Genomic DNA, 26,233 nt, shown 5'->3' on the forward strand with positions numbered 1-26,233 from the left:
AATCCCTTGCCTTAAGTTGCTGAGCCATCAGAGTGTGCTGCCAGTGAGGACATCTTTTCTATCGGAACAAGTGCTATGTGTATTTATCAGTCTGGCCCCCAAAATACGCCAAATGCGTGGCTATTTTAAGCCCCAGAATTTAAATCATCCCTGATGCCACATTGGAGGGATGCAGGGAATGTCTTTGTGAATAGCATCCCCTCCCAGGTTGGTTATCTGCAGTATATACTCTCCGTCATGTCGGCGACACAAGAGAGAGGAGTTGAGGGCAAGGCCATGGGTTATCAGTTCACAAGCAGTTTCTATTTCCATTATTTAAAAGCTTAAATCAAAATGCTTAACTAAATACTAATGAGCTGCACAATTAGTGAAATTGTCTTGGCCGTGATTAGTAAACTGCAAATGGTGCTATTCTTTTGCTTATTTACTGTTCACTGAAAACAAAAAAGGATGAATGGGATGCTTGCATTAGTTTAGCTGTTCATATTAAGTTTCACCTTAAGTCTTAAGCTTCTGAAGTTATTTAAAATCGCATTTGCAATACTTGTCAGAAAAATCACACTTTGGTTTTCCCTCGCTTAAAGCAGGACTAAACCAGGACAAATCTATGCTTTAAATTGACGGAAGTATTAAGAGACAACTAAAGTCAGACGAAACCAGGACACAGGCTTAGGACAGGACTAAACTAGTTCTAAGCGACACAACAAAACATCTGCCAAGACCCGGTTGAGCCAGGTCTAAACAAGGACCAAAACAAATCTGTCCCAGAATGAATCATGTCTATGCTTAGAATTATATCTAGACTAAACCAGGATTAGCACTAATATATGAACAAACAAATAAACAAAAGTAGTACACTTGCTCCTGTGGGCGCGCTGTCATCCAGGAATCTCCATGTAGAAGGGATCCTAAAATTCTTAAAGTACATGAAGCTGCTTCTCAGTTTGAACCTCTGTTTTAGTGATTTAATGACATAATTGGTACCTCACCCATGTTTGTTATTTGCAGTATGCTGTACAACATGTAAGCTGCTGCAGTGACAGGCCATTGGGGCTGAGTTGTCTCGAACGTTCAGCGGTCGACGGGTGACAGGTGCCCATGGCTTCTCTGCCCCCCCCCTTCATCCGTCTATCCCTCCCCTCCGTCCATGACTCAGCCTGGCATTACTGTCTTTGTTCGTGCCCTGATTTAAGACCTCTGCAACCGCCTCCACCGTTTCTTGCCAACTTTGACGTTTTCCCCTCTCCCCCCAGAGCAGCATTTGCACATCCTATATGACTGATAGCGGATTCCGGTTTGCTTTGACTTGCTGCGAGTTGTCGGATCCTGTGCCAGTCGTAGCAGAAGGGGCGGGTGATTTATTTAGACCAAAGCTTGCAGTCAGCGGGGTGGCAAAGCGGTAGCCCCGGATCACCCCTGCTGTGCACTCCACTGAAATGCCATGCACCAGTAATGCTGAATGGACACAGCAAAACAAAATGAGCCCTGCCAAATCTCATTCAGAAACTCTTATCAAAGAGCAGGTAATTAGGAAAGAGAAAAAAAAAATCAAGCCCGATTATGTTCGTGGTCTATTTTGGGGCTATTGCGCTCTCGAGCAAATCATAACAGGGCAATCAAGCTTCCTATTAACCACATGTTGGCTGCAGTTAACTGCTCTCTTGGCTGTCGCAAACTCCAAATGGGTGCTTTAAAAGCCAATGAGGATTATTGGGTGAAAGAGCAACTGCTCTCATGTGACTAGGTAATGTATGTTTCACATTAGGTGCAGCAGCAATATTGCATAAGATCGTGTATCACTTTAGAAGTGATAAGCATTTCTTACTGTCCCTTGTTGTCTCTTGGCGCCTTAAGATCAGTGGGTGACTAGTATTATTTTGTATTTGTTTCTTATTTAGCCAGAAAAGAGGAGGCCTGGCACAAGTGAGGAGCATATTGTACATGTGTTCAGGGGTGGGGGCAACCAGAGCACCAAAGAAACTTACGTAGACACAGGGAGAACATGAAAGCTCTTCACAGAAAGACCCCATAAGGCCCGGGAATCAAACCCCTGTTGTGTGATGAAAGCGCTAACCCAGCAAATCTTTAATTAAGAGTCTCGTTAAGTGTGACTGACTCAAGAAATAGTATTAATTCATTTGTGGCACCATGCAGTGAGGGGGCACTGCGGCCTGTAACCACCCTCTTCTGTCCGTGGCCCAGGCAGTCAGGAGCGTATCATTCACCCTTCATAATTGAGTGAGAATGAACCTGTCGTCTGCCTCTACAGCAGAAAAGTGACACGAGCCGCACCTCAGTCTGCGCCTGGTTCGTACATCTGACTGTACGCTCTGTTGAGAGTGATCTCTCTGTGCACCCGGCTCACACTGACATGTATCCCCCGCAAAGTGGATGTGCTCCGACGACGGCCGGGACACAGAACCCCACCACCCCCCGCCACATTTAGTCAGGCCCACTTCTTTCTCGCTGCCCCCCAAAGATTTAAACCGCTACTGGCTTGTTTTAGTTGAGATGTGAAACCTGAGCGTCTTGAACATCAGCCAGACATGAGGGAAACATGCTTTAGTCTGGATCCTTGGCTCGTGAGCAATCTGTTACTTTCTATGGCTTCTTCTTTCTGTCAAAGGGATGCATGACTTACTTGAATTGGCAACCCTTATCGGTGAGTGAATAGTTGTGAATTAAGCTATTTGTTTATATTGTCTACCAGTTTGACCCTTGCAACTAGCTGGCTACTGTTCAAGAAGCAGTCAGCCTTAAGCCCTAAATGCTAAGACAGGCTCTAGCCACCTGCGACCTCTCACCAGCAGATGAATGTGAATAAATGCATGCTGTTGGTTGAATACACAAACTTCCCTGCAGCGTGAATATTTTGGCTAGTTTTTGTCATCTGATTTAACTGATGTAACATTTGTGTTGAAATAAACGACATGAAAAGTAATTAACAAGCTAAGAATGAACACGATTGACATTCAAGCTCGATTTTATTTTCCCGCCCCTTTCAGTCAACGAAAGAGCTCACTTAATGACATTTTTTATTGAAAATCAACACTGCGTCCTTGTCTAACGTCAAGTGTCGTAACATTATGTAAACAGAGGAGGTGTGAAAGCCAAGCCCTGATTAAATTTGGCCACAGTGTTTTGTCAATTACCAACTCTTTTCCACAAACTCAAACTACAGTCATGCCAGTGTACACACCTAGTTCGAGCCTGGCGTCCCATCCCACGTCGGTTTTTGTGAAGCTTCTCCAGTTTCCTGCTTTCTCATAATTCAACACTTCATAACTTTATTGAAAGCGAGGTGAGGCTAAGCTTTTCCATGCGGGTATTAGGCAAACAGGTACAAACGCTCACCTGTGACCGCCGCGGTTCGGAAAGTCGCGGCAATAAAACTTAAGGCTGGTTCCTTTTAACGTAGTTTATTTAAAGGTACGACCATGACTGTTTAGTATCACTCAGCAGCGCTTTTCCAAGACATACATGACACTACGCCTTACAATCTTTCTGCTTTAGCTCAAAAACAATTAGAACAAGCAGCTTTCTTTATACAGGAAGACAGTGTGGAGAATGCAGAGTCATTCAGCAAAATTACTGGATTTGGGAGGAAAAACAACCCCGAGCCTGGAAAACTGCCTTACATACACTGTCTCACCAAACAAAAAGGAACCACCTAGATTTAACTAACTGTTCTGATCTGGGGTCAGTGCTGTTGGTCAGGTCTAGGTTCAGCAACACTATGTGCCCAAAGAATGGAAGCTGACGACTTGAACATCCTGAATCACCAGGTTATTCCATCAATGGGTTTCTTCTTCCCTTATGGCACGGGCATATTCCAACATGACAATGCAGTACAAACAGGTTGAATTTAAGGATGCAACCAGGGTTAATAAGGTCTGCTTTGACCAGTTCATAAATAAACCTGTTTAAACCAGGTCTTAAAGCAGAACTAAGTAACTCATGCCCCTAGAGGCCATAAGCGCCACTGCAGGTGTCGTAGCATGTTGCGTTTTTTTTACTCATTAATTGTCCGTGAGAGTAAATACTTCACTGACAGAAAAGACAAAGGGAAAGAGGGATATTTTACATCCAATTACACAATGGAGATTATTTTTTTCACTCAAACCTGGCTGTAAACACTGTTCAAGTGGAGCTAGCCCACAGTTAGCTTTGCCCATTAGCCTGTTAGCTTCTACGTGATGCTGCTAGTGTTTTCTGGCCAGAGACACCGGGGGAGATGAAAGACCCCACTATAAGCACTTGCATTGCCCCCAGAGGGACTATGAAAAGGATTTATTAAGGTAAACAAGTTACTTAGTACTGCTTTAAAATGTGGACTGCAAAAATAAACTGTGCACAAGCTCCAAACCAGGCTTACAGACAAAGTAAAATTAAAACCTCTTTAATTAGGCAACATCAATGTTTTTAAGCTTTTAACCACATTATAATGTTGTTCCCTTTAATATTTATTTTTGAATACTCCTGTTGGTTTGTCAAAAAGGATGGCTTGTATCTTGTTTCTGTCATGTGTAAATCCCGAGATCTCTTAAAAGGCTTCTTCACTCATCCAGTATAATTTCCATACACACATTTATCACCTTATAATATGTGAAATATCAGTGCCTCAGAGCAGGTGTATGAGCCATCATTATGCGTGATACGTGCACTTTAACCAACTTTGGCCCATGGGTCTAATTTTGCATGTGAACAGGGAGTTAATTTGAATTGGCATTAGAGTTCCTCTCTTCCCGTTGAAGCATGCACACCGTTAGAAACACCTCTCTCATTCTCATTTAAAGGCAATATGTTGTTTTCCATTTAATTGAGTCCTCATTGGAGATTCACAGGAGGAGAAGAGCACGTCTATTGATCTTGAGCAATGCGGGACTCAATTTGGGTCATGTTATTTGCTTAGTGGGGGGCGCTTTTACAATGACATTAGCTGAGATTGGGGCTTTTTAAGATGGGGGAAGGCGCCTCCGGAGGTGATCGGGTTTTTGGACGTCCAAGAGAGAGGATCATGTCTCTGCCTTCAGACTTGGACGCCTGCCTGTATTCCATCCGTGTGTACCTAAAGGCTCCTGTTTCCAGAGGGAGGATTTAGCACCTGGCACTGCCCCAGTGCCGTTTTTAACACCCATTCAACAGGCAACAAAGCGCGAGTGCTAAGTAAAGATTAATACCAAGATCCAAGCCACGGTTTAGAACAATCAAATCCCTCAGTGGCACTTACCAAGGGGCTTTCGTCATGGGAGCAAGGGGCTAAATTTAACAGGAACCGGAAACTGAAACCGTTTGGGACCAGTCAGGATTAAACCGGACATTTAGCTTAAACCAAAAATCTGTAACGGGAGTATATTTAGTACACAAGTATTAAGAGAGAGTTCTGACCTTCAATCCAGGACTATCATAGACTAAATTCTTGGCCATATTGTACCGTAGCATTTATTTTTACAGTTATATGGAACCGTTTCCAGTGCCACTATACATAATGTGGGGTTTTCGCCCACCGTCAAGCACTATACTGTATCTCCCAAACACTTTCAATTATTTCCATTTTCCCGTGGCCGACGCTAAATCAGAGTTATTTTAGGGAGCAGGAGCATGTGAGCCCGATGCAAATAGATTTTTTTTATGGCGCTGTCAGTGGCACCCTTATAGCAGACTGAGGGAGAATGCTAATAAGGCTTGGGACTGCACCACCTAAAGGAACTGAATTCATCTTATAGCTTCAGTTTGATGTTTTCAGACAGTACATGATGAGCCACAAGCGCTTCCCCTTTGTTTCTATTGATATAGTCTGATACTCCTAAAAACAATACTGTTACTGTAAGTATAAATTAATACATAACAATATTGGATTATGTCTATCTGAGTTTTACACTGGGGTCCGTGCTTTTTACTTCTATCTGAGTAAAATAATTTAAAGTAACATTACTCCTTGTTACGAGGCTGTACTTGAGTAAATATTTTGGCTAGACTACCAGGTCTGGAAATTGTCAATTCACACAAAGCCACAGAAATGTTGGCCTCGGCTGTGCCATTGCCAATTTTATTTACTCGTAATTTTACTTTTGTCATTATTTTTTATCATCCAGAGCTTTTCCACTCACTTCTATGGCACTCTTAATGATGACTGAACCTGGTTTAAACTGTGTGTAACTAGACCTACGTTTATCACCCATTTGGAAGACAAAAATATCAAATAAATGTTTTGTTTCTGGATTGTAACAACATTTTAACAACATTTGAGCCCAAAGCCACAGCAATGTTGGCTCCAGTGTCTTTATTCACACTTGCTTTGGCTACAACACTCTTTTGTAAGAACAAACCAGCCCTAAACAAAGATATTACACAATCAAATCTAAGACAAAACATACTGAACTACATTTACCGTCGATTTGAGACTAAGTAAGAAATATTTAGTCACAAAACAGTTGGCGCCTGCTCTTTCCCTCGCACTTCCTTTATTACTTTGTTTAGTTTTTGCAATTATTTTAATCATGTGGACTTTTCCATTCACATTTGGCAGTTTAAGGTAATGTTCGCCCACAAAACATTATCCCGATGGTGCTTGTGCTACAAAACATGATGAAAATTGATAGCGGGACCTTGTAAATCCTGCTTAATTTTTTTATTTTTTTGCCATAAAACTCACCTTTTGTAATGCATAAATAAAATAAAATAACTACTCACAAAGAGGATTACCTACAGCTTCCGTTGTTGATTGTCGGCACATATCCATAATGACATTCTGCGTCGGGTACACTTTTTCGGTTAAGCCCGAAGGTCATAGCACTAAAGTCTGGTTCTGTCTACATTTTCTCTTGAATATGTGTTGTAGCTTTGGTTTGCAAATGGGCTTTCTATATTAAGTAACTCATCTCAAGTTAAATCAGTGCAGATGATTTTGCGCCTGGAGGAAACTCGTCCAATCAGGCCACGTCATGTAAATTTGAATAACATCACATTATTTTGAGGGGCTGAGGGAATGTGGGCTGCGGAAATGAGGTGCTTTTTTACCATCGCACAATTGAATAAGCTAGAGCCCAGATACTTTTGGAGAATGTGATGTCGTTTATATGTAAATAGTAAGTATATCTCATTGGTCTAGTTTTTGAAATGGTCAAAGCTAGGACTGCTGGGTGTGAGGTAAAATATATTATGTGTTTGTTTGGTCGGGACAGTGCATGTTAATGGGACATGCATGTACTGTAGACACACCACACTGGATTATACCCTTAGGCTAATTTTCATCCGTTGTCCCCCACTCACTCAACATGGCCTATTGTACATGTTTTAAAGGAACAGGCCACATACATTTTTACATACTGAGATATGTTCTTACCTGAGCTTTGACGAGTTGATGCGTACCTGTCTGGTCTGTGTGCGTGCGCTCAGTCACGCAAAAAGACCAAAGATGTTGCCTCTCCCAGAATATTCCTATGAATCCAAAGGGGGTGAAGTTAGAAGCGACAAAGCTGAAGGGGTACTATATTGTAAAGTGTAATCCCTCCTATAGAATTCTTTACGTGGATGTCGAAGTGCTCCTTAGGTGTTATTATGCCTTACAATATAGTGCCCCTTTTTATCCGCTCAGAAAATCTACATGTTTCATTTTGTGTGACTATACTTGGATCGTGGAACTACTCAGGTAACCGTATTTAAATAGGGACAACGTGGAAGAGCTTGGTCGCTTCTAACTTCACCCCCGTTTGGCCCCATAGAGGAGAGGAGGAGAGGCTATATGCTAACAACATCTTTAGTCTTTTTGCGTGACTGAGCACACGTGTAAAAACCAGACAGGTACGCATCAACTCGTCTCAGCTCAGGTAAGATCATATCTTATCATGGAAAAAAGTGGCCTGTTTCCTTTAAGTGGTAGGGGAAACCTATGCAGACACAAAACTCCTCACAGAAAGGCCCCGGTGTCCGGCCTGTGAAGCTGTGATGCATGAGCAAAGTGTCTCAAAACAAGACTAGCAAATACTAGACTGTGACCAAGAGAAGGAACAACATTTGGATGATCATAACTTAAAAAAAAAAAGTTGCACATGTTTCAATTCCAATGTGTTTTGTTTTAGGCTGTGTTTGCAAAAAATGTGTGTGGAACCTTGGTCAAAGCACTTTCAAACCGGAGATATCTGTAGTCACTAAGCTCAGGTGAGACGTTTGTTCACAGCTCTAATCAGGGCATGCTGCGCCATTATGTCCTTGAGTAAACCAGTTGATCCACCGTCTGTCTGCGAGTGAGTGATTGGTGATGGTTTGAGACGCCTAATGGCATAATGGATTTACTCACAAGGGCCTTTTTTGGTAATTAAAAACAACATGAAATGATATTGTGGGAAATAGCAAACGTTCTGTCATGTATCCCGCTCCCCTTACACTCCATTGTTAATACTGATTGCAAATTATCACTCACTCAGACTGGAAATAGTTTACAGTTGAAACACTTTCACCTCGTCCTGTGGTCTGTGTATTAAACAGATGTATTTGATGTCTAACTTTGAACCCCCTGGATGCACATGTGTGGAAAGCTCTCAAGGATATTGCACTTGGGGTTTAGGGACTAACGGAAGCTCCACAATGTTGATTGGGGATGACAGTACCCTTACACTGTCAACAAACGTGCTATTTTTACCATGCAGCTCATTGCACATGATTGGCCTGAGGCAGAGCAATGCCATTTTGTCTCCCAGCCTCCCCAAATCTTTCACCGTGATTAAAAATCATAGACCTACAGGCTTAAATGCCACATGTGCACAGTAGCGTTTGATAACGTTCCTCTTTATTTTTCATCATTCAAGCGCCTTGTCCTTGAAGGGAAATGCCTTCAGAGTGATGGAGTAGATCAGTAAATATTGAGACTAGTGCTACTGGTCGCTGTCCAAGCCATAAACCAAGCCAAGACTGTTTGTTTGTCACTGCTTTCTTTGATAAATTATGCAAGCTGAATGGCGAAAGGACAACAGTGTGAATTAAAGCGGCTCTAAATTACTGAAATAGCGTTATGTAACAGCCTTGGACAGGGAAATAACAGAATGACTACTTGTAATGCTATGCTTTTTGACAAAGCAAAACAGGCATAAATGAGCTCTATATTGGAAATACACCAAAACCAATCTAAGTTTAAATCACTGAACCATCAGCGAAACCGAAACCAACTAAAAAGAAACAGTAGTAGTCCTCCCTTACCTTCCCCACACTGCAGATAAACATAAAGCGATATCCAGTAAGACACCGTCAAACAGATCCATACTTTTCTCTTTAGTGCTGGCTTAATGTACACAAGATGATAATGTGATTTGATTTTAAAGTCCCCTCTCCGCGTCACTTAGCAAACACTCTGCTTTGCTTTATCTATATCCGCTGTCGGCCTATTTCCACTGAGACCCTCTCGAACTGTCAGGGGAGAAATGTTTAACGACCCGCGGCGATGACCCTCACCAGAGATGGGGGTCAGAGCTGTCCATACTGCGCTCTAAAAAATGTATGGGACCCGTGATTAACTGCAGCCTCTCCATCTGCTCTTCGCCAAATTTTTCCTCCCGCCGTCGGAAAGGTCGATGCAAGACACAATGATCGGCTCATTTCTATCACATCCCCCAATGTTTTGACGTTTTCAATCAATACTTAGATTATGCTGACGATGTGACAAGCAGCATCCAATGCTGTACATGATTCACCAGGGCATGTTTGGACTCTTGTAACAGTCTGTATATTTGAAAAAAAAAAAAACTCATTGCACCTTTAAAACAACAGCAAGTAGAGTTGGATTCCACCACTACACATGCGCTGTTCTATTACTTTGCTTGTCAAAATAAGATACCAATTTCACAATTTGCTGTTTTTTTTAATGAAAGCACCGCTGAAAAGATGCTGCTTATAATTTATGTGACATTTGGCTATATTTTGTTATTCTTCTGCCAAACTGCAGAAGTAGTTTCCACTATGTGAGGAGCATCTCTCATAGACATTTAAAGTATATGAAGGAGCAAATTAGACAATTTACCCGTCTACTTCTTAGGTATAGGGTTTGGTCATTCATTATGAAGCAGGCTGGTCACTGCTCCTGCCCCTCAGCAGCATTGAAGGATGGGTCAAAAGCAGATTTCCTAAGGGATCAATAAAGTATGCCTTACCTTGCCTTAACCAGCCAGGAATAAAATGACGCTAAACTGAATCAGGTTTGAAACTAGGACCAGCCAGGGTTAACTCAACCAGGACTAATTGAGGACTAAATGTAGTATAAACATATGATAGAATAATTGTCCGGTCCCATCACATCTCCCAATGACTGGTCTTGGGTCGACATTTCCACGGCACTTGTTATGACATTCACTACTCGAAGAATTAACCTGAATCATCATTGCAACATTTGCTGACAGCTGGGAAAAATTAATTCACTTCTTTCCCTGGCATTTTTTTTTTTTCCCCTGTGACATTTCTCACATCATCAAACGCATCACTCTAAATGGTCTTGATTCCCCCGTGGCCTATTTAACAGATTTCATTTCCTTGCACTCTGAAGAAATATGAAAATTGGTCGTCCTAGATTATAACACTGCCCCGCTGTGAGAGACCCGAACGGCAAATATGGTTGTGATCATGGTGGTCCCGCTTGACAAGAGTAATTGAACCAATCTTTCTTGATTTCTGACCCTCCCATTATTGAGGTCGCATGACTCTGTGCTTCTCATTTGGGAATACAGGCTTTTTTTTTTTGTTCTCCACGGGTGGCTGCCCGAAGTCGAGGGCTCGTAAATAAAATACTACATGTGTTAAACTCATTTGTGTGAAGCCCTGCCAGCTTTTTCCACTTCTTCCCACATTTTTCAAAAACCTGTCCTGACACCTGGATTATACGGTCTGCCTCGTTTTGTGAGAAATGCCAAGGTATTGAGGTCAAACCCTTTGCCATCGCGCCCTAAAACAGGTCCAAGCTATATAGATACTGCCATATATGTTTAAGATGGAAGGTGATGCACCGTTCTGACAGCGGATTGTGTGAAAATTCTCAGCTTGCTAGATTACGTCTAATGATTTCTCACCCTGTTAATATCAAACACAGACAAGGTCACGATCCAGCTGTTGAATTTTATTTTAGATGTCGAGTTTCAAAGGATTTAAATCATTTGTAATGTATGGCTCTTCTTCATTTGCAGATAACGTGTACAGAAAGTGTCAGGCGAACGGGACATGGGCGCTCAAGGGGAACTACTCCATGTGTAAAGCCATACTTCACGAAGAGGTAAGACCCTCGATGCTGTGTGCCTGGGCATACAGTCTGATTAATGAGCCACTCTTAGGCCAATTGTCATTATACTTAGTAAGCTGAATCAGGTAGGTCTGGACCAGGAACTAATTATCAGCTTTACTGGATTAGAGGCCCTGTTCCTGATTCTTTTGTGGAATCTTTTTCAGGATTTTTGACATAGGGCCTCATTTCTTAGTTATCCAGAGTGTTGTTGATTTCTGGAGATATGTTTTTTTTTTCCATTCATGCAGTGCTTATATATTTGAAGAGTTAAGCGGTGCTAGGCAAGTGCTAGGCTAGCGCATGTCTATGGTAACTAGTAGCCTGCATTAAAAAAACCTCTTCATCATCGGGTCCTCCAAACGTTGCCATATCTGATTTGTAGAAAGCTCCTTTGTGAGTTCCGTGTTTAGTAATGCCACCGCAAGTAAACAAACTACTGTAGATCTGGTAACCTAGCAGATCACTCCGCCGCTGCGTAGCTACAACCAGGAAGCTGATGCTGCTCAAATATGAGTTCTTTTAAATGCAAAATATTTCAAAAATGATTCAGTCAACACAGACATTTATATCGATAGTCTGGTGTTATAAGTGATTTGCCTCAGGTGCTCTGTGCTTGGGTCAGACTGTTTTGAATACAGGCTATTAGTTACCATAGACATGCACTAGCCTGGCACTAGCCTAGCACCACTAAACTCTTCAATAAGGACTGCATGAATAAAGAAATATAAATCTATATCCCCAGAAATCAACAACACTCTTACTAACTACGAAATGAGACCCTATGTCAAAAATCCTGAAATATCCCTTTAAGAAGCTAGGAATATGTTTCGGCCACCACTCAAATTTACACACTCCTTTTCATTGTTTGTATAGTATAGAGCCATTACTCTTCCCTTTGTCTGAATCAGATTAAATCCAAGATTGAGTAATGGTCTAAAATCAAGTCGAAGCCAAAAATTTACAATAAATATATACAAGGGGCACTACACTAGAAGTAAACAAGGAGTAAACCGGCACCAGTCTCTATCTCAACCCCAAGGATCATATTAATGATAATGGACCGAATTACAATTGACTGGCTGGTTTAAAACTGAGGGCCAAACATAGTCTAAATTTCTGCCTCCGTCAGCAGCGTGTGCCAGTGCATTTGCTCTGATTAATGAGCTCTTACATCAAAGTTAGTGGGCTGAATCAGGACTGACCGAAGGTGCAGGTGCAGGACAGGACTGAAGCTATTGTAAAACCAGGTTCGTACAAGAAGTCAACAGGAACGGGACAAACCCAGGTACAAACTGAGCTCTCTGCATGCATAGATACTAGATTTGTCTGAATAAGGACAAAACATACAAGAACAAACCAGGTATAAACGAGGGCGACAAACAGTGGTTTAGGTGGTACACTTGAGAGCACACTGTGTCTTTCGGTTAGACACTTTAGTGAGTGAGTGATTGATGGTCTGAGGTGATCTGTCAGTCATCTCCAAACTACGAGCCGCGATTAGCTCTGACTGAAAATCGCACCATTGACGATTTTTCTGACCCATGGCAGTGGCACACGCTGCTGACGGAGGCAGAAATTGGCCAAGTTGTCTCCACTTAACCAGTGTGGTATTTTCTAATTCAGCAATTTCTCCCAAATACTTTACTCAGATTTTGTGTTGATTGGTCAAATATCCGCAGAGATCTTCACATTTTCGGATTACAACTGAGCTGCAGTCTGTTTATGAAGCCTCATTATGTGCGCCGCATTTACGTAGAAACACAGGATATGATGTCTGTATTCGGTCAAAGGTTTGACTCAAAAACGATCAGAAAATAGTTGGTATACTCTTTCCAAAACTTAGAAATTTAAAATGCAATGTATTCAGACCCAGCTCAGCTTGCATCGCCTCACAGGGCACAGTTCATGTCACTCGTACAGTGTGAGCAGGCTAGTTGTGTGTGTTGCCAGTCTTACAGTTTAAAACCCCTCCGTGGGCTTGGGCTTTCTTCGTATAAGAGTCAGTCGCAGTTGTTACGTTTAAAATCACCCCAAACATGTCAGAGTTTAAGCCCAGCTTTAGCCGAGGAGCATGTTCCAAACACTGCATGCTCCAGAGCCACAAATGTCACTTAATTCAACCGTGATCACCGAGACATGTGCCTGAGCTGCACAAGGACATCTTTTCAAATGTTGCGGGGGCTGATCGTAATCATCTTGAAATGTTGAATTAAACCGCTATCTGAAACGAAAACCGGCATCTCACTGGAAATTGCCCCATCCTTGTTTCTACATGAGCGACTCCAGGAATAAGGTGGATACAGTAAGACCAATGCCAGCCCTGAATACCAGTGCATTTCTCCAACAAAACACTCCTAAATCATAACTTACAAGGTCTGAACCAGGACACAACCCAAACTAGAGGACTTGACCAGGACTAGTTTCTGCCTGTGTCAGCAGTGTGTGCCAGGGCCAGTGCATTTCTCCTGATTAATGAGCCTCTCTCTCACACACATTCATTAGAGTTAGTAGGGCAGCTACACACGTTAGACATTCAGATCCGAACGGTGGGCGCAGCACTTTTTTCTGACATGTATTTATAGTAAACACGATATGGGGTCATGAGAATGTATAAGCTTATCCAAAAAGGACACGATGTATACACAATAGAAGTACATGAACATACGACTGCACAATGCCAGGCCTAAAGGCAACGCCAACATGCTTCACAGTATAATTATGTTTGGGATTTGCATTTCACAGCTAGCGTGGCTTTAATGTCATAACTTTCCCATTTTTAACAGCTTGTTTCCTCTGTTGCTCTCCGTTGGTCTAAATCTGCTCATCAACCTCCAGCTATTTGTCTTTTGAAGCACCACACGGTGGTATAAATTCCTCAAAAGGCGGAGAGCAAAGGGATTCTCTCGACAAGGTTGTCCTCCAGCCATGTAAGCGGCAAGTTGTGAAAACAGAGCACCGAGGCAAAGACAGGGGAGTGTGAGAGAGAGAGAGGAGAGAGAGAGTGAGAGAGAGAGAGTGAGAGTAAGAGAGAGAGTGAGAGTGAGAGAGAGAGAGAGAGTGAGAGTAAGAGAGAGAGAGAGAGAGAGAGAGAGAGAGTGAGAGTAAGAGAGAGAGAGAGAGAGAGAGAGAGAGAGAGAGAGAGTGAGAGAGAGAGAAAGAGAGAGAGAGAGAGAGAGAGAGAGTAATGGCTTTTGGCTGAGAAAAGCGGTTGTTGTGGCCCCTGCTGTGCCCCCGATTTATATCTCTTGGTCACGTGTTTATGCTTTTTTGTGCATGCTTTTAAGTACCACCTGGTCAGGGCATTTTGATGTGCTCCTGTGCTTACTTACTGTAATTGCAACATTTAGACAGAACACCGTGACCCAGCTCGGACTACGGCAGGAGGCATCCTGGGAAAGTGTGCAAAATGTTCTGAATGTACTACTGTACTTTGTCTTTCTTGTTAAAACTCATTAATCAGTTTGAATACAAGTTACAAACAAGCCCCAGGCACATTTTTTGATGGTGCATTCATCTTCTATAATTGAAGTCTGTCTGTGATAGGCAAATATGATGTCACAAAGCAGAGGCACATTGAAAATACCTGTCTCCAAATTTTGCTGGAGGCCCAAACCTGTCATGGGAACGATGTTGGTGCACCTCCCAGTTACACTGAAATTGATTTGTTTCTATAGTCTATACAATGTGGACCTGTGAACAATCATCTTAGCAATGATTAAAAGCTCTGAAAGATTATGAGCAGTGTGGGGAAACTTAATTCAATAGTCATCATACGGGCTGTCAAACTACTGTCAGTTAGCCAATCCATATTAAATAAACCTGATCCATCCTTGGTTCAGAGGAGGACACAGTCTTGTGAACTCTTTTGTAATAGAATTACACAGGCTGCAGTAAAGATAATAGTCAAACAACACTAATGCGATAATGCTAGTGCTACTGTTTTACTTACTGCTACCACCACCACTAGGGATACACAAATGACAAAAAAATGGGATATTCAATAGCTAATCTAATTTAGCAATAACAATATTATTGATATTGTACTAAACCATTTAAACACAATATTATCAATAACTTTAGACAACAAGATAAAAAAAAATGATTTATTCCTGTGGGGCTATTTTAATGAGCCGTTAAAAGTCAAGGATATAATAAATAGTACAAGGTAGGATCCAAGTCATTCACTCAGTATAAGTGCATTATTTGTGCAAATATTAGTGCAACAGTTCATCAGTGGGGCTGACCCTGCCTGAACAGCCCCTCTGATAAAGGACAGTGATAGACTTTGGATCAGAGATAACCTTCCTCCACTACAACCAGGGCAAAGCAAGCAGCATCCACACGGGAGCCAGGAGAGCAAACAAAAGCAAAGAGTAAACAAAGGATGTGAGGGATCCCGGAGGATCTGCTGATCTTAAAACCACAACATGGCTTAAATTCTATTACATTATGTGAAATCATGAAAAAAATGACATTTTAAGTTACATTATTAACTTTTTTTTTGCTGTATTAGTAATTCATGTATAAATCTCTGTCAGATAGAAAACGTCAGTGACTCCTACATAAATCACCACATAACAGCATCTCTTCAATTGCCCTAAGGTGCAAATTGCCCCCTCCCTCAAATATTGTCATTATTTTGGACACTTTGACTTCACTGCACTTATCAAGATCAAGTAAGTTGTTAGACCTAAACGAAAAGCATGAATGGAGAGAAAGATTTTACTAGAAAAATAGTGTTTATATTTGGACAAGACACGGCACGCGGCTCAATGTGTGAATAACATCCCTTCTATGGAAATGGCACTTGTTGTTTGTCATTTGTTGTGCCAAGCCGGTCCCGAATGATTTAACTTCAGGGAGTGAGCAAAAACCAAGCAAAAAATGTGGCAAAGTTCCCACGTGTCCTTAGAAAACTTTGAGATGTTTACTTTTAGCGCTCTGTAGCGGTTGTGTGAGGGAGTCCGCCCAGGGGATAATGCATGTCATCAGTGAATTTTTCTGTCCCCTTTTAGCATGATATATTTTTTAATATTTGTGCTTTTAGCCAAAACTGCAGTGACAAGTTAGATTGAAGCACATCATCATGTCATTCTGTGAACCTTTAGGGAACTGGGTCCACTGAGACGGCACAGCTGGAGTTTTGGCCTTCTAAGGTTTGTTGTTGGGGTTTGAGCTTTGACCCTCTCACATCATTGTAGTGGAGTTTTTTGCTCTTCAAAGGCGGTAGTGCTGTGTGATGCATAATAGTTAAAACAGAGATGTTCTGTTCTGCAGCTGCGTAGCTTGGTGTACCATCACTAGTCTCTCCTCATATTTAGGGTTTGGATTTATAATCAGGATTCAGCTTGGGGGCGGGACTTGAGTCACACCCACCAGTGAAGGAAGGGAACATTGTCTGGCTTAAAGGAACAGGCCACCGTTTTTGCATACTGAGATATGTTCTTACCCGAGATTACAAATGCTAACAACATCTTTGGTCTATTTGCGTGACTGAGCGCACGCGTAAAGACCAGACAGGTACGCATCAACTCGTCTAAGCTCATGTAAGAACATATCTCAGTATGGGAAAAGCGGTGGCCTGTTCCTTTAAAGGATTTGGATTTGGGATTGGAGCCATCAGTGAGTGAGTGAGTGAGTGGAGAACAGTGGCACTTTTTATGGTCTGTACGAACCGATGTTCCCCAAAACGTGAGAAGGAGGGACAGGGAGCAGGGTCACTTTTCAAATGCGAGGTACAGATGTTCAAAACGAGGGGGAACATTGTCTACACACAATATAATATTTCCCAATTGATTCATCCTTTAGACTTTTTATTGCCATATAGGGCGTACTCAAGAATGTTGCTTTTTGTTTGAAGGCTATTAACTGTTTGTTCTGTGGCATGTATTGATTTGGTTAAATGATATCTATTACAGTTTATGAGACTATTCAGGAAGCTGTCATCATTGGTAAAAGGGATGGGAACTAGAGGTTACAGTGATTTAAAGCAAGGGTCCGCACAAAAGCGAGAGCTCCCAATTTTTTAACTTGTTTCTTACACCATTAAGTGTGACGTTTCGGGCCTCATGCCCTTCATCAGACGTGAAGGGGGAGCTTCACCTGTTCGATTCCCACATATCTCCAGCTGACATTATGCTGTTTCGAAGTGAAATGTACAGCCACCGGGCTCCTTGTATCATTGTTACGAATGTTGGATCGATGTTCAGCAATTCTGGTTTTCAGCGCTCTAGTCGTCTTTCCCACAAATGAAGAAAGTGAGGCTGTGTTGAGACCAGTCTCAACACAGCCTCACTTTCTTTGAATTTGATTTACATGCTGAAATGTCCATTTGGCTTGGGTTACGTGGGAAAGACGACTAAAGCACTGAAAACCAGAATTACTGAACATCGACGCAAACCCTGGAAACGATAGCTCCAAAGGGACTAAACGAGGAATTTGATTTGAAACCATTTTTGTGATTTTTAAATGAAAATCTGTGCATCGATCTCTGCTGCTTTTTTACATGGGACTAATGTCTGTGTGTGTATGTAAGCTAACTATGCTACACACAATTCTATGGTGTCTATGGTGCAACTTCATACCCAGTAAATATTGTATATATATTTTGTCAGTAAACATTTTTGTAAATAATGTGTAACGCTGGTTTGTGGATCATGTTTATGTAAGTTTGTGTGTGTAGAGATGTGGGTCATCTGATAGGTCAGGTGTGTCTCTAACACGCTCATGTCTGATCAAGGGCTTGAGCACCGAAACGTCACGCTTAATGGTGTAAGGAACTAATAAAAAAGTTGGGAGCTCTCACTGCTGTGACCCTTGCTTTAAATCACTGTGTTCTTTGGATCCAGCACGCAGGTTTCACTGCCTTTGGATGTGCGTGCCTATTACTTTTTAACTAGACAAGGTTGCATTTCATCCCTCTCCTTTTTGAGCATGCACTTGACATTTGCTCAGGTTATTTTTGCTCTGACACTATTTATGTTGATATGGTATTGCAAATGACTCCTTGTTTTTTGTTTTGTCAAGGCACGTGTTCAAAATCTCTCTCTCTCATCTAATGTTATAATGCATGCGGGTCATCAGAGCTTATTTTACAGTGTGATTTACCAGTTATAAATGTCCTTTATTTTACATAAACGTTTTGTTACAGAGGAATTTTTGCCGCTGCCATAAATCAGTCCAACAATGAAATAGTATATGAATAGTTCACATATAGTCCTGATTCTTAAGGTCAGGTCACAGAAGGTTAGGTTAGGTAAGAACATATCTCAGTATGTAAAAACGGTGGCCTATTCCTTTAAGTTTCAAGTCACGAGTTTCCAAAAATGCGACTCGCCTTGAGTTTAAAAGTAAGACTGTTCCACCTCTGAGCAGTAAGTAAATTTGTGTCGACAAGAAAAAAGTTCTGCAAAGCTGTTTTTTTTTTTTTCTTTTTAGATGGCAAAAACTTTCTCAATTATAAGCGCACGTCAGCTGTCACACTAAAGGCAGCGCATAATAAGAGCTTTTTAAACGGACAGCTGGCATTTTTCACTTCACCGAAACGAAGAAATGAAATATCAATGGAGTAAACAATCCCAATGCGTTTCGAATGTGTCTCATAGCCGTTGTGTCGTTTGTACTTTATAGATTTCCGAAGTCTGTGGATGTGATTTTGGAAAGACATTATCCCTTCTTTTTTTTTTTTTTTTTGGCGTCTACTACTTTGACAATCTCCGAAAGGGGTTGCTGTCCGATCGATCCGCGCCTGAAGATAGATATGGTGTCTGACCTTTTAAAAATGTCTTTGATTTTTTTGCGCCGTTTGTGGCACTGAAATAAATCACTCTGCGGCGATTGTGCGGAGTGATTGACATCGTCGTGGAGACGGGCTGGTGAGATGGCATGGAGGGAGTTGCGGGGGGGGGGGGGGGCTTCTCTCTTTCGAGTTAGTATTGAACCGTAATTTTCGACGTTTCCGCTGGAAATGGATCAAGCGCTTAAAGAAAGTTTGTTTGAAAAGTAAAATCAAATCCTCTATTTCCTCTCGGGAGGCACTCAAGGTTACCCGCTCAAATGAGGCTTGTTTCAACAGGAAGGAAATCTAGTTAGGTTTGACTTTTTTTTAACACTGAGGTGGGTTGTAATTAGTTCTTCTTGTACTTAGAAGATTGTTTTTTTTCCCCACAGTGGCTCAGTGGGGAGTGCACTTTCCTCACAGCACAAGGCTCCAAGTTCGATGCCAGGCTTTTCTCTGAGTTTGTTTGCCCTGTGTAAGATATTTCATCGCACTCTGGTTTCCTCTCCCACTACAAACATGTACAATAGGTTCCCCTCTGTTGCCAGCACTGCCTTGAAATAGAGATTTTTAAGCCTCAATGGGACTTTCCAGGTTAAGTGAAGGTGAAATGAATGAAAAAAAAAATACATGGTGCTAGAGGTCGCCCAATATATCGACTGGCTGACAAGTAAGTAAGTGCTTTATTTGTCAATGTACAAGCGTACAACGAAATAGTGTTCAGGTGTTAGTCCTGAGCCGCTGCGACTGAGCCGTGCTGCCATTGTGGGTCGACCTGAGCTGCATGTTTTTGGAGGTAGAGGAAACCTGGCTGCTCTCTTCAGTCTCTTCTGATCCTCTGAAATGGTGCAGTGCCTCCTGGGTTTGTCCCTGGTTCAGAGCGTGGTGTCCTGCACTGGTCAGCTCCTCCTCCTTCCTCCTCCTGCACAGCTCCCTCCGCTCCACAACAGTCTTTCACCATCTTCTGGTAACAGTTGATCTGTTTTATTCTCCAGTGAACGTCCATTGGCCAGCACAATAAGAGGCTTGTGTGGCTTTGCTTTGAGTCTCGCCCGGATACCTCCTCCCCTTTTTGTTTCCTGTAGCTCTTCTTGTTACACCTCCACTGTGCTGCTGGTGGGGGGCTGATATTTCTGGAACCAAAAGTGGTAGAGGCTTCCTGTTTTTGTTTTGGAATCTGCTGATAATTGTCTTTCAAACAAGCTCCCTACTACTAAACATTAATACATATAAGCCCTATGCTCCAATAAAGCGCCCCCTGCTGTCACATTTCAACACTGACACATTTTACAGTTTAGGAGCATTACAGGATCACTGTAAATTCCAACTCATTGCACTTACTTGGAATAAGTTGTAAACCCGATGCATAATTATTGCGCTCAATGTTAAGCCATGATTACTAGTAACGCTAGTATGATTAAGACGGCTTTCACAGTGTTCATTATTTAAGATACAAGTTCTGATTACTAGACATGTTAGTACTGGCAACTGGGAATTCCGAGTACTGATTACTTTTGTTACTTAAATATGGCCATAACCTGCACTATTATTCTTAGTAATGGTTACTGGAATATTCCTGTTCCCTTTATGGTTTGTTGGTTATTCCCATTAATGAAGTTTTACAAATTTAGTACAAGATATAAATGTTGTAATAAAGCAAAACAAAGTGTAGTTATAAAGTCAATTTATTTAACATTAACACAGTGTAAAACACTTAAATTTTTTGGTGAAATTAATGATAGAACATCTCTATTTCTGCAGTTATAGTTCACATCAGTCCAAACAGGTGGATTAGTCTGTGCTGAGCCGATGAAGACTAATTAAATAACAAATGTGTTATAAGGTAGAGCAAGGACGTTGTTGCATTTTTGAAATATAAAAGATTATTGAAAATAGTAACAATACATCAAACTCTCTGAGCAAACACAAATATATCCAAAGACACACTCACCTTATGTCGATTAATGAGAAATAAAACAGGAAAAGGTCCTTTTCTCTTTTGAATTCAAAACAGTTCAGAGCAATCTGCTCATTTTGTAAATGTGACATATGACCTGAACCAATCACGAGCAGCATAGGTTACAGCTTAGTTTTGTCATTTACGATTACTAGACAGTCAAGTTCCCGTTACAGGAGGGCAGTACATGGAATAGAGGGTAAATGCTGAGAATTTCAGGTCTCCTAGTAATGATAACACTTTATTTCATGTTACGACCTTAATCGGAATTTACATTGTAGACCAGACATTTGGAAAAATCAGCCAATTAAATATGGAGTAAATGTAAATTTGTTTCTTGTGAAGAAGCTCCTTGGGTAAATTGTTATGTGATTAGCGCTACACAAATGATATTCGCTTGCCCTACTTTCCTTACCTATTCTGTAATGTTACTCTATCAGACACACACAACTAAAGAAACAATTTTTTTTTTTTTGGCTCAAACTCAAGCACTATTTTCACCAATTACTTTTCTACTTTTACTTAAACAATAATTTCAATCCCTCCCTTGTTCTTCTAGTTCACTCATTTTCAAGTAACGTTACCGTACCCACATCTGCCCACACATTTCGCAAGCCCCGGGCAGTGGGTTGGTCTTAACGCTTCTGTCTGCTGACTTTCAGATCCCCCGTTAGCTCGATTTATTCCCCGATGTGCTTGTCCGCCTCCTGAACCCTGTTTCCTTGGTCCAAACTAATGAGCGCTTGTGAATCAAGGCGAGCGTGTGATTAGTCTACTAGATTTGGAGCCGGGGATTTGGACGGGCGTACAACAAATAAAGTGAATGGGGCGCGGATGACGTGTGTCCGGGTGCCGGGAGATTAAAAAGATGCCCGCCTTTAATCTGGGAGTAGACACCAGCAGGTTACATAAATCCACTTGCCGCGCAGATTAGCGCTGGTTCTAAGGAAGGGGGGGAAGCCGATCGCAGTGTCCCGGGCCGTGTCGCGCTTGATTTGCTAAAAGATGTATTTGTGCTCATCATCTCACAAAACATTTGGCTCAACAATAAGGAATGAGCTCTGCCTGAGAAGCGGATGTGTGTGTGCAAAATTAAAGGAGAAATAGACTAAAGAGGATTTTCTCTCTTGTCTCTGCAATTCAAAAGGCATTGTTTATGTAATAGGTTGTGTTCATGCTGTTATAGAATTGGGTGTCATAATTTGAGATTGAGGAAAGGGTCCTCGTGTATGTAACAGTGGGCCTTTGTTTGGTTTTGAAAGAAATGGCCGGACAGAAAATCCACATACTGCATGCTGAACTAAATTTAGGACTGGGTGATATGGCTAAGACACTTTGAATATTATTACTGCTTTACTAATACAATATTGTTTATGAACACAGACACGATAAACATTAATTCATTAGATTAAGGCAGTGGCATTTATCACATTAAAGTCTTCCATTGTACTCCTTCAAACACGGTGCTGTAATTACTTAAAAATTGGCTGTAGAACTTTTCCCATCACTATTATTGACTTTGACCAAAATGGAAATTGTGATTATGATAAAATTGGGATTCATTGCACTTTGCTTTAGCTAAACATGTTTTTTCCCCTTCCGAATTAACCTCTTAACCCCCGCCTTAACCAAGTGCGTTTTCTCCAGTTCGGCTTAACCCAAATCTTAAAGCTTCTCGACTGGAGCTTACAACCTGTAGGCCAAGAGTAATGCCTCATTTGAAAGCTAAGACCCACTAAGTGATCTAAGATTTCTCCTTACGTTGTTCACTTTTTTGTTGTGTTTTTGTCACTTTTTTTTACATTTTTTGTCTTGTTTTTTTGTCATTTTTTTGTTGCATTTTTGTCACCTTTTCGTAGTGTTTTCATAGTTTTTTCGCAAGACGCTTTTATTTGGGTAAATAGATTAGATTCAAGGTTTTTTCACCCGCCAAAAATCACACCTCTTAGAAAACTTTGCCCACAAGCATTAACATTTAAGAAAAAACTAAAATGCAAACTTCCAAACGTAAGAAGAATATACACTACTGTTCAGAAGTTTGGGGTCACTTAAAATGTCCTTATTTTTGAAAGAAGAACTTATTGAATTGGATGAATGATTGCTGCCTTTGCGATTTGTTCATCTCAAGCATTAAAATTGTGTTTATGAATCCACAATCCACACTGGTGCAGCCCTTTGTGCCAGCTTCTGTTTTATGTGGATAGTATGTGCTTTGTATTCACAGAGACGTTAACCACAACCCATGTCAAAACATTTGCATTTGTCTGTGTGTGTAGATTACTGATCTGTCCTCCAGCTCATTATTGAACTATAGGCTCCTAAGAATGTCATTATTCCAAGTGAGTGTATAAGCTACTCAGAGAATGCCCCTGACGCCTCATATGCAATTTCCGTGTTCTTGTCTCTGCAGAAAAAAGGCAAGATGCACTACCAGATAGCGGTGATCATCAACTTCCTGGGCCACTGCATCTCCATGGTGGCCCTGCTCATCGCCTTCTTCCTGTTCCTGTGCTTGAGGTGAGTGTGTGTCGCAGCTAATGATCCCTCAGACCGCATTGATGTGACAGTGTTTTCCAAAGCGCGTCACATTCTTATTCAAAAACCGTTTGGTCATGGGATGAAACCTAGCCCTATCTCAATCCGGCAGATGCAAAGTGGGTTTTAGGAAGCCCCGCAAAACTAGGGCACGCAAATGGGAATAATAGTCCATTCTAGAAGGCGGAAAAAGAACCAAAGCAGCCTTGTGACGGCCTGCTGAGAGTTTGCTGAAGGTAAAATGGGCTTTTCTGACAAACTGAAATAAAGCATGCGTTAACGAGAGAAAGGTCTTAGCGCCCCGGACAGCCGTAGCCGCCATCGATCCCCAGACACCCTCGGGGAGTGCGAAAAGCGTGAAAGGGCACTGAGAGACGTAGTAAAAAGGAGCTTGACAGGACAGTGTTTATGCACTACTCGTGTTTTTTTGGGGCCGCAGAGACATCGGCAAGAGAAAAGGGAATGACATTGAAAGCAGAGATGTAGTACTCAAGTCCCGGACTCAGACTTGTGACTCGTTTTCTAAATAATTTTCAGTGCTCTTGACTCAACTCGAACTTGTGAGTTTCTGAGGGGCAGTGACAGGCTGGAGGACTTGGATTCGTACTTTTTTTGTCTTGGACCTTTTGGCACTACCGACCTCAAAATGTGCATCTTTCCATATAAGCTTTTAAAAACAAGCTTTTAAATGAGCATTTCTCAATTTCAGCTTTCATAGCAGTAAGACTGTGCAATTTGAAATTCAATTACGAATTTGATTATTACACTAAACGATTACAACAATAGGTAACAACTTCAACAGTTACAATACATTTGACAAACTAGCACCAAGACAGGATTACGATGATGAGGATGTTCATCCTTTTAACTTATTATCGAAAAAACTATTATTAAGGATGCCCTCCCGCTTGTCGATCTGAAGTGCGGAAAGTCCTTACTGCACGTTTTGTTTGTGTGAGCGCATCTGATCCACTGAACTACCAGCGCTGCGTGAAGGAGCTTTTGCATTTGTCGTGGTAAAAAAACAAGTTAGTCATCTTTATAAATAGCTCTTGTGATAATGCCACTAATAAGTGCTCACAAGTGCCCAACAAGAGCAACATAAGTTTTGAAGCCTCTCATATCCTTTGCCCAGGCGCTGGCTGTGTGCAGAAGATCTCACAAAGCAAAGCAAACTTGCTTTATTGCAGCCCGCTGGGATTATTTTCCCTTCTCATTTCACGTGCCATGGCTCATGCTTTTGCCTGACATAAAAACAAACACCGCAGGTGTGCGGGCTGGCCAGCAGGGGGCAGGTGTGAAACAGAGATCTCTCCTCAAGAGAGGCATATTTGAAATCATTTGTACTTTAATGACTGTTCAGAAAACAGAAAATATTCAGCATAGTTTTAATTATTATAGTTTATTAATAGTTTAATTAATTAATTAATAAAATAAAGATAGACTTTTTTTTAAGTAAAAAAAAATCATTTGAATAATTGTGATTTCAATTATGACTAAAATAATTGTGATAATTATTTTTTCAATAATCGAGCAGCTCTACATAGTAGTAAGGTCCTTCTGCTTGGGTAACAATTGAGCTGGGCTGGATTTCTGACGCAGACATGGTTTTAGATGATTCAACTTGGTGATTCAACTTGGAAAGCTTATCTTTGGGGTGACAAGGACTCGGAAAAATTGTGCGTCGTGACTACAACTCTGACTGAAAGACAAAAGTCCGAAAGTGATTTTAAAAATACCATAGGTTAGTGGAGTAGGTTTGGCATTTACTGCTCACCTTTTTCACTTTATGGAACGATTGAGATAGAAGCCACTTAAGAGAAGTCTGCTGCCGCTGCCAACGACGAGCAGAAAGAGTGATGCTCCGTTCAGGGCCGCAGCCAAAGTGAGTGAAAGGAAAGAAAGAAAAGTACTTGTGGAAAAGTTCATCCTCAGCTCAAGTCTAATCTCAAGGAGTATTTGGATCTTAGTTTAGCAAAAGCGCGTCGCTCTTGAAACAATGCCAAGGAAAAGTTAGTTCGAAGCGTGACATTAAAAAAAACCTTGTTTATTTCTGGCATTTTCTGCAATGTCGACTCAAAGAGCACACCATTGCACGTTTTATAGTCGTAAATAACACCAGCAGGAAGGAGGAGACTTCTGCTCTCACGGAAAGAAAATGTCCGAAAATATACAGCAGTACACTTGGATGAAGATAGGATTAAACATGCAAAAATTGAAAAAAAGTCCCCACATTTAGAGATATGTTTATATATTAATGAGATGAACAGTGAAACGACATCTAGACAAAGTGAATGTTTAAGAATGCGCTGATTAAGACTCTTATATCCACATTAGCAGGCAATTGAGAGCCACCACAAACTTATGCTACTGTTTGAAATGCGACAAAAGGAAAGTGGCCGGGGTTATACGATTACAATGACGAAAAGAAAAGGCCCCATCGGAAAATGTGTGCCTCTACGCTTAAATGCTCAGACGGGGCAGAACGACACTTATTAAGAATTGATGCGCGCTGAAAAATAAATCGCGTCATTCATAGTTAGTGGGGGGAGTGGGGGTGGGGGGGGAAGAGGGCTAAGCTCATAATGTGGGTGACAACAAACGGGTCTGTCACTTGCTGCATATTCATTCACTCGTGCTGCTGTTTTCGTGCGCACATGCCCCTCCTGGCCGCAGGGAAAGTGTAATTGTATCCAAGGGACGC

General features: G+C 41.5%; 1 protein-coding gene across 1 annotated transcript in view; it reads left to right on the forward strand.

Annotated features, from left to right (window-relative positions):
* LOC306979068 (corticotropin-releasing factor receptor 1-like) overlaps positions 1 to 26,233 on the forward strand; it is a 68,110-nt gene that overhangs the window by 20,686 nt on the left and 21,191 nt on the right. The window contains exons 5-6 of the mRNA XM_079577878.1: positions 11,166 to 11,251; positions 23,405 to 23,511. Coding sequence (XP_079434004.1) covers positions 11,166 to 11,251; positions 23,405 to 23,511 — 193 coding nt within the window. The remainder of the gene's footprint in view (positions 1 to 11,165; positions 11,252 to 23,404; positions 23,512 to 26,233) is intronic.

Source organism: Gobius niger, assembly GCF_951799975.1.
Source record: "Gobius niger genome assembly, chromosome: 19".
Classification (NCBI taxonomy): Eukaryota; Metazoa; Chordata; class Actinopteri; order Gobiiformes; family Gobiidae; genus Gobius; species Gobius niger.